The sequence below is a fragment of the Ranitomeya variabilis genome, chromosome 1, assembly GCF_051348905.1.
Source record: "Ranitomeya variabilis isolate aRanVar5 chromosome 1, aRanVar5.hap1, whole genome shotgun sequence".
NCBI classification, from domain to species: Eukaryota; Metazoa; Chordata; class Amphibia; order Anura; family Dendrobatidae; genus Ranitomeya; species Ranitomeya variabilis.
Genome location: NC_135232.1, coordinates 183,618,684 through 183,633,806, shown reverse-complemented (window position 1 = coordinate 183,633,806; position 15,123 = coordinate 183,618,684). Strand labels below are relative to the sequence as shown.

The window sequence follows — 15,123 nt, the reverse complement described above, 5'->3', positions numbered from 1 at the left end:
AGGCAGTGTGATGGCTTGGGCATGCATGGCTGCCAGTGGCACTGGGTCACTAGTGTTTATTGATGATGTGACACAGGACAGAAGCAGCCGAATGAATTCTGAGGTATTCAGAGACATACTGTGTGCTCAGATCCAGCCAAATGCAGCCAAACTGATTGGTCGTCATTTCATACTACAGATGGACAATGACCCAAAACATAAAGCCAAAGCAACCCAGGAGTTTATTAAAGCAAAGAAGTGGAATATTCTTGAATGGCCAAGTCAGTCACCTGATCTCAACCCAATTGAGTATGCATTTCACTTGTTAAAGACTAAACTTCAGACAGAAAGGTCCACAAACAAACAGCAAGTGAAAACCACCGCAGTGAAGGCCTGGCAGAGCATCAAAAAGGAGGAAACACAGCATCTGGTGATGTCCATGAGTTCAAGACTTCAGGCAGTCATTGCCAACAGAGGGTTTTCAACCAAGTACTAGAAATGAACATTTTATTTAAAATTATGTATTCTGTCCTATTACTTTTGGTCCCTTTAAAAACAGGGTGGCACATGTTAAGGAGCTGAAACTCCTTAACCCTTCATCCAATTTTAATGTGGATACCCTCAAACGAAAGCTGAAAGACTGAACTTCAACTGCATCTGAATTGTTTTGTTTAAAATTCATTGTGGTAATGTCTATAACCAAAATTAGAAAAATGTTGTCTCTGTCCAAATATATACGGACGTAACTGTATATATATATATATATATATATATATATATATATATATATATATATATATATATGTATGTATATATATATATATATATCTATCTATCTATCTATCTATCTATATATATATATATATATATATATATATATTGGCAGTGCCCCACGTATATTTTGGCTTTATATGGGTATTTATTTACCAACAAAGAAAACTTGATGCAATTAAACTTTTGACCTGCTGCATATCTGATATAGCAAATTAAAGCGGAAATATATCCATGTCTAATTGATTGCTGTAAGATGTGAACAAAGTAGAGTGCCTAAATTTACTATAAATGTATTTAGCCTAAATGTACTGTATATGAACTTTGGACTCAACTTTATCTCTCTGTGTAATCATGCAATGTACTGTATATTGGGAAATTTATAATAAAGAATTAAATGATATAAAATACAGAACAATGTTTCAGGTTATTTTTTTTTATTGTTAATTGCATTCAAAATGTACAATTAAATTCACTAAGTCCAAACCAAGTTGAATAGAAAAAAGTGCTCATTTTAGATAAAATATTTCTTACAAGACTGAGTGTTCACCTAAGATTTAAGAAACGGACAATGTAAAATAGAAACCATGTCATCTATTTTATAGTTAGCAGTCTACGAGATGGACAGTTTTCAAACTTTTACATGTTATAAAGTGTTAAAGGCTCAGAAAAACAACACCCTTTGTGTCCATGTAGAAAAACTATCAGAAAAGGACAATAAACAATTAAACAGTAAATCTACAGTACAAAATCTCTGCCGCGCTCATCCCATGCAGCTTCATAAATATCTGGTATTCACGCACAAACACTGACGTTTCACAAACTAATTCCACATTTTATTTATCCCACTGTTTTTTTGCTACATGATAAATGGATTTTTCTAGAGAAGATTTTTAATCAGGTAACACAAATGTAAGAATGAAAAAAATGCATAAAATCTAACAAGATGCACAACAATATATTGTTTATAGACTGTGGAATGATTAGGTGGGTTTTGCTTGTATTATTATGCATAGTAATGGGAACAGCAGACAATACACTATATAGCTGTACGGTCCATGTGCAATTAGAGAGCTGGTAGGTTTCCTACAAAATTATTTCCCCTATCTGGAAAAATCCAAATAAATTATCACAAAATTTTCTCCTTTGATTCCTAAATATTAAAAGTGAAGTCCAAGTGACAAAGGCAGCATACCAGCCAAAACTTTAAAGGGAACCTGTCATCTGATTCATGCTGCCGAAACCACGAGCAGCATGAATTCAGAGCCTATCGGCATGATTGCACCCTAGTATATTTTACTCTGAAACATATATATGATGTTTCAGAGGGAGTATACTTTAAAGAGGCTGTCCACTACTTTTACACTGATGGCCTATCCATAGGATTGGTCATAAATGTCTGATCGGCTGGGGTCTGGCACCCCCACCAATCAGCTGTTATTGGTGGTGGTGGCCGCAGACTGGAAGTACTCACTTGCGGAGCTGGCAGTCTACTTGCAGTGTCAACCGTAGGGTACTGTACATCCACCTCCTATACAAATCAATAGGAGGTGAATGTGCAGTAACGAACCCCCGGAGACTACAAGTAGAAGTCCAGATCCGCAAGTAAGTACTTCTGGACTGTGGCCACCGATAACAACTGATCGGCAGAGAGTCAGGTGCCAGAACGGCAGCCAATCAGACATTAATGACGCATCCTAAAGATAGGCCATCAATGTGAAAGCAGTGGACAGCCTCTTTAAGCATCTAGCTGAGAACCATAGCAAGAATAGTCCGACTCGAATAGTCTGACTCTGCCACTGGCCGGATCATCCCAGTGCTGCTAGAGGTGATTTACAGGTCCCTATGTACACATGAATCATGTGAAAGTTATGGCATTTCAAATGGCAGTAATGTTTCAAAGAACAATTAATAAATATAAAGTCTCATTCAGACGCCTTGTTTTCATGTTTTTTTTGAATATACATAAACAGAGACAACTCCAGTTCTGAACCAAGTCATGGATCAAAATAAATCACCCATCCATACAAGTCCATAGGTCCATTTTTAATATTGTAATGGATAGGAGAACTTTTGTACATGTCTTTTTTCACATATTTCTTTTAAGCATATGAGAAAATCAGTTATGAAACACTGATGGTAAAAACTGACATACCGACCAAACACTGATGGAAATCTGATGAACACATGAAAATTAGGCACTTTGAATGAGGCCTAAGTTTTAATACAAGATTTGTGCTTGTTAATGCATATATACTTTAAAGTTCATATGGTATTTACCCTAGTGTTACATACCACTGATACGGTTTTTAATTTGGTACCAATTTCTGTTAATGCTACAACCTCCTTAGTGCCACCAGGGAAGGTGCTGGGAGCCCAGGAGCCTCCCTACCTACTAGTTGAGAACCAGTATAATATAGTATTGTAAAACATCATTTAAAGATGTCACATGGCATATCTCATACCAAAATGCATAAATCCCTGCAAGAAAATAATTTCTATTGACTGCAAAATGTAATTAGGAAAAATAGATCAACGTGCCTTCAAGGGTTATCTGTGACTTTTATATTGATGGCCTAACCTTAGGATAGATCATTAATATCTGATTAATGGGGTGCTCAGTTGTGGAGCCGAACTACACTGTCAATTGCATAGAGGCTATGGCTGGGTACTGCACATCTGCCCCTTATTGATTGGATTAGGGAGCGTATGTGGAGTACTCGATCATGGCCACTATGAAGTTGATGGAATTGTGCAGCTCCACAACTGAGCATGTCCGGCTACCGCAACACCGGGAGTAGCTGATCGCTGAGGGTGCCAGATGTCACAACTCCACCGATAGGATATTGCTGACTTATTCATTGGATAGACCATGAATGTAAAAGGACAGCCACGTTCACGAAAGTAAGTTGCATAGATAAAATGGCAACTGAAAAGTTGGCTTATAGTGTTTGTACCAAGATTGGAAATAATCCCTAGTTGGGGATCTTGGTACATGTACAAACCCTTCAAGTCTTCAAATATTTATTTTGGCTTCAACTTCATAAGTTGATTTCAACTCACATTAAATTCATGGGAAACAGAGGAGATTAGGTAATATGCCTAAGTGCTGCACAAAGGCAATTCTATTTTCTAACAGTCTGGTTCACACAACAGCCATGGCTCTACAAAGGCCTATTTATTAAAACATCCTCTTAGAATTATAATTGCCAATGTTGCTCTGGGAGAACAAGTTAATGTTATTTTTTGTGTTGTCTGATTGTTTCTGTTTGTCACAGTAATTTTTCTGTGTTTTTACCATTAGACATAAATTGCTATGTAGCACACAATCTTCTCTGATAAGGCTGGATGTTGTTAGCATTTAGGACATTACCCAAGAAAAAGTTAAATATCCAGGTTTTTCTAATGATATGGTTGTCAAAGTTGCTTGAAGTTACTTTTGCCATTAAACATCCGATGTAAAATATTGTGGGAAAAGAAAGAAAACAACACATCGTGTATAAGCTCCGTGTCATGTACTAGTCTGGAATCGGATATCAGGAATGCTGGGGTTTCACAAATAAAGGATTTCAATGATCCCCAGATCATCATGCGAAAGAAATGCTTAATTATACCAATTATTTTTATCAAACTGTGTAGACGACATCAATGCTATAACTTTTTTTAACCATTTTTTATTTCATTTTTAACTCTTTATGTGCGTGTTTGTGGGATAAACATTTATAGACATGCATGTGCAGGTTTTAATCATTTCCAACAATGAACTTTAGACTTCCATGGTTTGACTTTGTCGGTTGTTCTACTTGAGGGTCTTGAAGAGGACCAGTCACTAGATTTTTTAAAAATTAAACGGCAGTAGCTCCACCAATTTTACTGCTCCACCGATTCAGGAACAGTTTTTCTTTTGTTCTCCTTCATTTCAAAGTTATGCCCCACACAAATAATGCTGCAAATTTTTCCTTCATCCACGTGGGCATATACCACAGGACTTCTATGTGGTTATTTGCTTTTCCTCCTTTGATGTTGGCCAATCAAAACTCGGCTACACCCACAAAGAAATTCTAATGGCCTACGCCCAACTGGTCGAAGGGAAAACTTCCATCATTATTACCAGAGAACAGAACTTTGGAACGGGTTAGGGTTACACAGAATAAAAACTCCCAGAATCAGTAAAGCCGCGGAAATTGGTCATGGTAGTCAGTTTAGATTATTCCAGTGAAAGGTCCACTCTTAAGGTCACTCTGTAAACTGTTCATCTGAGCTATGGATCTACAGAAACAGAGGGAAGAAACTTCATTGGTGCAGAGATCTCTCAAGTAATGAAAGTGTGACAAGGCATGTAGAAATGTCATCTGCGAGGTGTGGTTCTACCTTTTTTTTTGTGACATGGACCCGTACACCTTGAACACTTTGTAAATCTGCAATTTATGACAGATACCAAAACAGAGAAACTATTCTGAATATTCTTCTCCCAGGGTGAAGCAATCCATTACATTTCAAACTTCACAAAACCTGTTTGGCAAAACCCACCTAAAAGGGTTATTATAAGGTCAAATTATTTGGTAAAATTATGAACAATGGGATGAACCTGTTGTCAGTAATAAATATCATATACAGTAATTAAAAAGAAAGCTGATGAAAACAGTAAAATAAAATATTACTTTTTCAACCAGAACTAAAACCAAGACATATCTCCCATCCTTGTCCATGCAATCCAGTATGAATAGATGTGTAGTCCATATAAAAACCTCTACAGTCTCACACAGAAGTACCCACAGCAAAAAAAATCTTCATGTGAGTATTAAATCCAGACACAGTAGATGGTAGGCCATAGGAGAACCGCAGTCTTTGCTGGTGGACATCTTCTATAAGATGTAAGACTCATAAGAAAAATTCTTGTACGTCATGTTCTTCAAGATGTATGTCACTGAACAGAATCTTCATTGATCCACCGACTGATTTATGCCTGGAGAAATAAAAACATTTTTCATCACCTTACTTTTGGCTATAATAGCTTATAAATACATGGAAAGAAAATTATACAACTGCCAGCTTGTGAATTCTGGGTTAGTAAATGCATAATGAAAAACATACATTACGATATTAAAGTAAATCTTTTTTGCAGATATTTTCTATTTAAATTTGGAGAAAAATTAGACTGAAAGCTGTACAGCTCTGAGAGCGCACAAAATACTCTACTAGGATCATGTTGCCTTCAAATTAGAACTATGAACTATGTCAAATATAATGTGATTATAAAAAGCAGGGTGAAAAGAAGTGAAAAATAGGAATCATTAGACTCATCTGTTTGCCAGAGCTGAGATTGTCTACAACAATGTGACCGCAGTGCTTTTCACATACAGCATTTTCACGGGAACTCCCATGTGGTTAGGGCCAATCGGACTGAACACTTAGTACTGGATTTTTTGGCATACTACAGAAAATTGTTGGGGGTCTCGAGCAGGGGAGGACCACCTAAAATCCTTATTGTCAGTAGAACATTCTAAAAATATGGCTGTGCGAATTGGACAAATATTTTAAATGGACAGCCATTTGAACAAATTATTCCAGAATTCTTTCCATAATATTGTAAAGTTGAGATTGGATTTTTAGTGATCTCACAATAGAGGACAGAATGGAGGACTTTTAAAATCAGTCTTTTAAAAGAGAGCCATAAACTCACTGCAAACTGTGGAAGATACTCCTCCAAATATGGACTATTTTTTAATAATGAAAGAAAGGTTGAACTTGATGGCCCTAGGTCTTTTTTCAACCTATGTAACTATTTAATATATGACCCCATCCTCTCAACTTCCCATAGACCTTCAAAGGCTCTGCACATTAATTATTCTCACATTGCCTCATAATTAGTGATGAGCGTATATACTCGTTTCTCGAGATTTCCCGAGCGGTGTCCTCCGAGTATTTGTAAGTGCTCGGAGATTTAGTTTTCTTTGCAGCAGCTGAATGATTTACATCTGTTAGCCAGCATAAGAACATGTGGGGATTCCCTCGCAACCAGGCAACCCCCACATGTACTTATGCTGGCTAGCAGATGCAAATCATTCAGCTGCGGCGATGAAAATTAAATCTCTGAGCACTTACAAATACTCGGAGGACACCGCTCGGGAAATCTCGAGAAACGAGTATATTCGCTCATCACTGCTCATAATGTCACCTCGATTGTAGAGGAAGGCTTTCTAATTGGAAAGTATTGAATGTAATACAAAAATAATAAAGTAGGCAATAGTTATTACATTGATTGCTATTTCACGGACATAGACTTTGACTTGCCATGAGAGATTGAGAACATGTAGTTGTAGCATGGGTCAACAGAACTGGCATTACTGCTTGCTTTAACATTTTTTGGCTTTGGTTTGCAAACAAAAACCAAAAAATTATGTTATTCTAAAAGCTCCATAAACTGGACAAAATAATGAAAATTAGTTTTGGAAAGTCGAACTCCAAACAATTTTGCAGCTGTCAGATGTCTAAGCAGACAGCAAATGTGCTGAGCATGCAGCAAACACATGTACAAGATCTTGGCCTATTTATGTAGTCTACAGCTGCGTGAAGAGTGACGATCTACATGACCTCCGCTTTTTACTAATGATGTCAATGTATAAAAAAGAGAAATGATAAACCTACAGATAAAGTATAAGTTATTTACAATGATAAGAATGACCGCTACAGTAATTCTTCGCAATAATAATAGCAGAAATGCTCATGTGAATGTAATATGTCAAGATATGACCATAAGACAAGCTTTCTGAATTCATTTTGGCAAGGTAGGGATATATTGGTCAAGCACCAGAATAGATGACTGCAGATGTCAGTTTTGTTTTTTCTCAATAGGAATGATGGATCACGCACTGTACGTACACCAAACACATTAAATGGTCTCATCCGTATGCTTCTCACCTGTTCCCAAAAGGTTCAGACAGATGTATTTATCAGAAAGTACATTCTAGGACATTTTAGGAAATTGACAAATGGGGTGTAGTCAAAACCAGTAAATAGATAGATAGATAGATAGATAGATAGATAGATAGATGAAAAGTAATGTATAAAAAAGGTATAAATGACCATTCCTGCTGACAGCTACTTTAATCCCAAAGTGGAAACTTGACCCTGATTACAATAGATCTGCAGATACACCTGGAACAAGAAAATTCCTGCTGCCAGTCAGCCAATGCACCTACACATTTGCAAATAGCACCTCACTACAGTAACAATTAGGGTGGTCTTCTACAGCCCATATAAACAGTGCCATACATTGTCCGCATGAATAGTGCAATGTTGTGCCACTATAAACATTGCCATAAAGTGCCAATGTTAATAGTGCTATAAAGTGTGCGCATTAACAGTGTCATACAGTATACACCCTCCCAGTATTGCCCCTATTAATGATCTGCCCTAGTTATTATTTTGTTATTTTTATGCTATAGACCTCATCTGGTCAATGATTTGTGTAAGCACAAAGAAAAATTCAATATCAAAAGTCTAGTCAGGTCATAGCAAAAAAAGTGCTCACCAAAAACTAATACCTTTAAAATATACCTTTTAATTTTAACCAATTAAAACAGACACAGCAAACAAACAATAGTAACACCTTATAATTATATTGGACATTAGTCCTACCCTGGAGTTTGGTACTATCACCCCCACTCCCTACCGCCCCCCCCCCTTCTTTGCGCCCCTATCACCCATTTCTGTTTATGCACTGGTATCCATTGTCAGTTTAGCTGTGGTGAAAGGACCAGATGTGGCCTTTGGCTATCTTGGATAGTTCTTTTTTTGGTACATCCTTAAACAGTAAGAGAATTACATGGGGGAATCTAGAGGTAGCCATCGTTGAGCGGGGGTGCCAATTTGCGTTCAAGGTAGGGTGCCAACCTCGTGGTAAGGTAGGGGTTTACTAGGGAATATCAGGGTTACTGAGGCTTTATCGTGGTTCCCCTAGCATACCATTATACTGATTCTGACATTTTTAGCCTCGTAAGGCGTTACTATTGTTTGTTTGATGTGTCTGTCTTAATTGGTTAAAATTAAAAGGTATATTTTAAAGGTATTAGTTTTTGTGTGAGCACACCAGCCTCCATCTGAAAATGGGCCCATCTTCTGTGCTCGCGCAGGTCAACCAATGCGTGTGGCCTGTTCAGTCTGTGACCCCAAATCTCCTTAGCAGCTGCCTCTTCAGCCCAGGTCCACCAAAACTTAGTTTCTGTAATATGATAAAACATGACTATAATTATAGAAAAAGGGGGCAGCCAGTTATACAAAACTTCCCTTGTTAAAAAAAAAATGCTTGTGATCAGGAAGGAAATGGTTCCCTCTAAAGGCTTCATGCTTTCCATTGATCCATATTGCCAATCAAAGTACTTTCTATGTATCTATTTTCTCTACAAATAGTAAGGTATTATGTTATATCACTGATCAGCTAATGGTTATTTATCCCAAAATGATTTACTGAAAAGGATACCTGTTTCCGTGAAGATATGTCATCACTTTAAGATCAGTGGGGGTTTGAGAATAGAGGGTCCATACTGATGATCTAGAACTGAATTGAATACGGCTGGACTGTTCTTTCCCAAACATCAGGTTTTTCCCAGGATTAGATTCCCACCAATAAAGCCAGCAGCTATATATGCCATCACTTTAAACACTGGGAATATCCCTTTAATAATAAAGCTATTGTAAATCTATTATTGTTCTGTTACATATTATAAACCATAACCATACATGCAGTCAACTCTCCATCACACCAAGACGACACATCTAACATGTCTTTATAACATATCTTTATAACATAAATTCTCCCAAATGACTTTGTGGCTGGGTATGGTTGCCATGGACTATCTTTTATGAGGGGGCTATGTGGGGGCTCATATTGTATGTAGTGGGCTATGTGGGGGCTCATACTGTATATAGGGGGATGTCAGCATACTTAATTCTGCTCAATTTTAAGTCATACAATTAATATTCAAATTATAATTAATATGTTAATATAAATATTGAGTAGAATTTCAGCCTATTGGTGCTGCGTACACAACAGTCATGGTCTCTCAATTGGCCCCTTGGGAAAATGAATCTCCCACCTCAGCTGTATTATGTATAGCGCTATGTTATGTATAGTGCTGTACATTAAATAAAAATTGCGCAGCCAATGTGCACCAGAGCACCTGTATCTTACTCACACGACCTATCAAAGGGGATCATGTGACCTGTCGCGTGATACATCGGGTACCTTGACCTTGGGGGGGGCGGCACGACTTCTAAACTGCCCGATGCCCTCACTATCTTAATCCACCCCTGTTTATAAGGGCTGGTTCACATGTATGTTAGGAAATTCCATTTGTCTTTCCAAGTTTAGGAACATACAAGTGAAATTATCCCTTTTCAGGTGACAGGTTCCTTTAACATTGAAAGTATAGGAGAAGCTTTGTAATTTTATTTTCCATATCTATATTGGAAAAACACAGATGGCACACATTTTTAAAAATGTACTCACAAATGGGTGATAAAAAATAAAAACGGATGGTCAAAATGGAGTCTATAAAAGCACATACGTGTGGCAGAGACATGTGAAGAGGGCCCAAGTATGCACTTGTATGTAGCAGGTTTAGGAGCTGAACCCGCTCCGTACTGAGCAGATGTTGGCTGCTATTCAAAGCCGGCATCTGTCTGTAACAGCAGTAATCAGAGCTTACAGTTGCAGCTGTTTTAAAGCGGATATCTGGAACGTTATTAAAAAAAGAAAAAAAATATATGCCTAAGCTCTAACAGGCAGGTAGTTGCTACCTAACTGCCTATTATGTGGCACAGAGCGGTCACAGACGGTTCCTGCCTTTAATTCAGCAGCTTCCATCATGTCAGAGTGGCGACTTCTCTTCCTCTCTGCTCTGTTGAACGGGCGGGATTACCGTTGTCATTCTAACAACTGGCTCTCCGCTTCCTAACTGGGGAGCCGGCAGCCAATCAGCATGACGACAACAGTCTTTCACTGTTAACAGTGCAAAGAGGAAAAAAAGCCGCCGCTCTGTTGACGGGATGGAAGCCGCTGAGTCGCAGGCAGGAGCGCGCTCTGTGACGATGAAGAATGGCGTCGGGCACAACAGGCAGGTAGATAGCAACTAGTGTTGATCAATCAGAATGACAACGGGAATACTGCCCGTTTAACAGAGCAGAGAGAAAAAGAAGCCGATGCTCCATTGACATGATGGAAGCCTGTGAATCGCAGGCAGTAGCCATCTGTGACTGCTCTGTGTCGCACAGCAGGCAGGCTGGTACCAAGTAATTATTAACCTATAAAGAAATGCTAATGAGAAAATAAAGAACTTAAAACAAATATGGGTATCAAGGGAATATCTAGATGTAAAGCTCGAATAGATACAATATTATGCCAGAAAGGAGTCTCAAAGAAAACTAGGATAAATAAAGCAATTTCAGATTAATCAAAAAATATCATTACTAATATACAATAATCATAATAGTAGGTTATATAGACAGCTAAAACAATAGAAAAAGGGGGAGGGAGATGGAAGTGAAAACCCCCTAAGGGTATGTGTCCACGGTCAGTAAACGCTGCTTGTTTGACGCTGCGCAGAGCTGCAGCGTCAAACACGCAGCGTCCAGATGTTCCAGCATAGTGGAGGGGATTTTTTGTAATCCTGTGTCCATTATGCGTGGAAACCCGCGGCGGGCCTGCGACTCCGGACATGCTGCGCGTCTTTTCAGATCGCAGCATGTCCGTACACCTTGCGGGGACGCAGCGTCCCCGCAAGGCATAACACAGGGCCCTATGGGAGGGGGCGTTGATCCCGGATGTGTACAGTTAACACATCCGGCATCATCGCGTCCAAAAAGGGGGCGGGGCTTAGCGCCAAGCGGCTTCGCCGCTCCGGCGATACCGCCGGCCATCCTGACCGTGGACACGCAGCCTTAAGGAGACTCATCTCTGTCCAAGGGCCACACAGCCCAGGTAGGTACTACAGCAAAAGCAGGTGCAACTGACCAGTTCCAGCCAGTGAGCCACGTAACACAGGGTATAGGAACCTGTCATGATTCCCAATGGCAGGGAAACATCAAAACACAAAGATAACGGACGAGCTCTGGGTGATGGAATCTCGAGCTGACCGTGAGCTAAATCTACCACACAACTAATAGTAGCCAGGGAGCATACCGGATAAACCCTAGATGCCACGCGCCAGCCGGAGGACTAACTACCCCTGGTAGAGGAAGGAACAGACCTGGCTTACCGCTAGGGAAATACCCCAAAAGATGATAGCAGCCCCCCACATGTAATGACGGTGAGTTTAGAGGAAAAGACATACACAGTATGAAGGTAGATTTAGCAAAGAGAGGTCCACTTACTAGATAGCAGAAGGATACAAAAGAGGACTTCACGGTCAACTGAAAACCCTATCAAAAAACCATCCTGAAATTACTTTAAGACTCCTGTGTCAACTCATGACCCAGGAGTGGCAATTTCAGCCCACAAGAGCTTCCAGCTACAGAGAATAACAAAACTGCAAACTGGACAAAAGATACAAAACAAAAGGACAAAGTCCACTTAGCTGATCAGCAGACTAGTAGCAGGAACATGCAACCGAAGGCTCTGGTTACAATGATGACCGGCAAGGAAATGACTGGAGAGCAAGGCTAAATAGGAAACTCCCAAACACTGATGGAAGCAGGTGAACTGAGACAGCAAAGACACACAAGTCACCAGTACCACCAGCAACCACCAGGGGAGCCCAAAAGCGGATTCACAACAGTACCCCCCCCTTAAGGAGGGGGCACCGAACCCTCACGAGAACCACCAGGACGATCTGGATGAGCCCTATGAAAGGCACGAACCAAATCCGAGGCATGAACATCAGAGGCAGTTACCCAAGAATTATCTTCTTGACCATAGCCCTTCCATTTAACCAGATACTGAAGTCTCCGTCTGGAAATACGGGAGTCCAGGATCTTCTCCACAACGTACTCCAATTCACCCCCTACCAGCACAGGAGCAGGAGGTTCAGTAGAAGGAACCACCGGTACCTCATACCTCCGCAACAACGACCGATGGAATACATTATGGATAGCGAAAGATGCCGGGAGGTCCAAACGAAAGGACACAGGGTTAAGAATCTCCAAAATCCTATAAGGACCGATGAACCGGGGCTTAAACTTAGGAGAAGAAACCCTCATAGGGACAAAACGGGAAGACAACCACACCAAGTCCCCAACACGAAGGCGAGGACCAACACGACGCCGGCGGTTAGCAAACTGCTGAGTCCTCTCCTGGGACAACTTCAAATTGTCCACCACTTGTCCCCAAATCCGATGCAACCGATCCACCACAGCATCAACTCCCGGACAATCCGAAGATTCCACCTGACCAGATGAAAAACGAGGGTGAAACCCTGAATTGCAAAAGAAAGGGGAAACCAAAGTGGCAGAACTAGCCCGATTATTAAGAGCAAACTCTGCCAACGGCAAAAAGGCAACCCAGTCATCCTGATCCGCAGACACAAAACACCTCAAATAAGTCTCCAAAGTTTGATTAGTTCGCTCCGTCTGGCCATTAGTCTGAGGATGGAATGCAGACGAAAAAGACAAATCAATTCCCAACCTGGAACAGAATGTCCGCCAAAATCTAGACACGAACTGGGTTCCCCTGTCAGAAACGATGTTTTCCGGAATCCCATGCAGGCGAACCACATTTTGAAAAAACAGAGGGACCAATTCAGATGAGGAAGGCAACTTAGGCAATGGCACCAAATGGACCATTTTAGAAAAACGGTCACACACCACCCAGATGACAGACATCTTCTGAGAAACAGGGAGATCAGAAATAAAGTCCATAGAGATGTGCGTCCAAGGCCTCTTCGGAATAGGCAAGGGCAACAATAACCCACTAGCCCTAGAACAACAAGGCTTGGCCCGAGCACAAACACCACAAGACTGCACAAAAACACGCACATCTCGAGACAGGGAAGGCCACCAGAAGGACCTAGCCACCAAATCTCTAGTACCAAAAATTCCAGGATGACCTGCCAGCGTAGAAGAATGAACTTCCGAGATGACTCTACTGGTCCAATCATCAGGAACAAACAGTCTACCAGGTGGACAACGATCAGGTCTATCTGCCTGAAATTCTTGCAAAGCACGTCGCAAGTCTGGGGAGACAGCAGACAAAACCACCACCTGATGTCTGGCACCCTCAAGCCAATGACGCCACTCCTCAAACGCCCACTTCATGGCCAAAAGCTCCCGATTACCAACATCATAGTTTCGCTCGGCGGCCGAAAATTTACGAGAAAAGAACGCACAAGGTCTCATCACTGAGCAGTCGGAACTTTTCTGCGACAAAACCGCCCCTGCTCCGATCTCGGAAGCATCGACCTCAACCTGAAAGGGAAGAGAAACATCAGGCTGGCGTAACACAGGAGCAGACGAAAAGCGGCGCTTAAGCTCCCGAAAGGCCTCCACAGCAGCAGGGGACCAATCGGCAACATCAGCACCCTTTCTAGTCAAATCAGTCAAAGGTTTAGCAACGCCAGAAAACCCAGTTATAAATCGACGATAGAAATTAGCAAAGCCCAAGAATTTCTGAAGACTCTTAAGAGAAGTAGGCTGCGTCCAGTCACAAATAGCCCGAACCTTAACAGGGTCCATCTCAACAGAAGAAGGGGAAAAAATGTACCCCAAAAAAGAAATCTTTTGAACCCCAAAAACACACTTTGAACCCTTTACACACAAAGAACTAGTCCGCAAAACCTGAAAAACCCTCCTGACCTGTTGAACATGAGACTCCCAGTCATCAGAAAAAATCAAAATATCGTCCAAATACACAATCATAAATTTATTCAAATATTCACGGAAAATATCATGCATAAAGGACTGAAAGACCGAAGGTGCATTTGAAAGGCCGAAAGGCATTACTAAATACTCAAAATGGCCCTCAGGCGTATTAAATGCGGTTTTCCATTCATCCCCCTGCTTAATTCGCACCAAATTATACGCCCCACGAAGATCAATCTTAGAGAACCACTTAGCCCCTCTTATGCGAGCAAACAAATCAGTCAACAAAGGCAACGGATACTGATATTTGACTGTAATTTTATTCAGGAGTCGATAATCAATACAAGGCCTCAGAGAGCCATCCTTCTTAGACACAAAGAAAAAACCAGCTCCTAAAGGAGATGAAGAAGGACGAATATGTCCCTTTTCCAGGGACTCCTTAATATACTCTCGCATAGCAGCATGTTCAGGCACAGATAAATTAAACAAACAACCCTTTGGAAATTTACTGCCAGGAATCAGATCTATGGCACAATCACAATCTCTGTGGGGAGGAAGAGAACCAATCTTAGGCTCTTC

At 40.6% G+C, this 15,123-nt stretch overlaps 1 protein-coding gene across 8 annotated transcripts in view; it reads right to left on the bottom strand.

Moving 5' to 3' along the window:
• Positions 1-1,178: 1,178 nt before the first annotated feature.
• SNCAIP (synuclein alpha interacting protein) overlaps positions 1,179-15,123 on the bottom strand; it is a 344,510-nt gene continuing 330,565 nt past the window's right edge. For all 8 annotated transcript variants that reach the window (XM_077290966.1, XM_077290935.1, XM_077290985.1 and 5 more), the window contains one exon: positions 1,179-5,716. In XM_077290966.1, the coding sequence (XP_077147081.1) occupies positions 5,632-5,716 (85 nt within the window). In that variant the 3' untranslated portion in view covers positions 1,179-5,631. The remainder of the gene's footprint in view (positions 5,717-15,123) is intronic.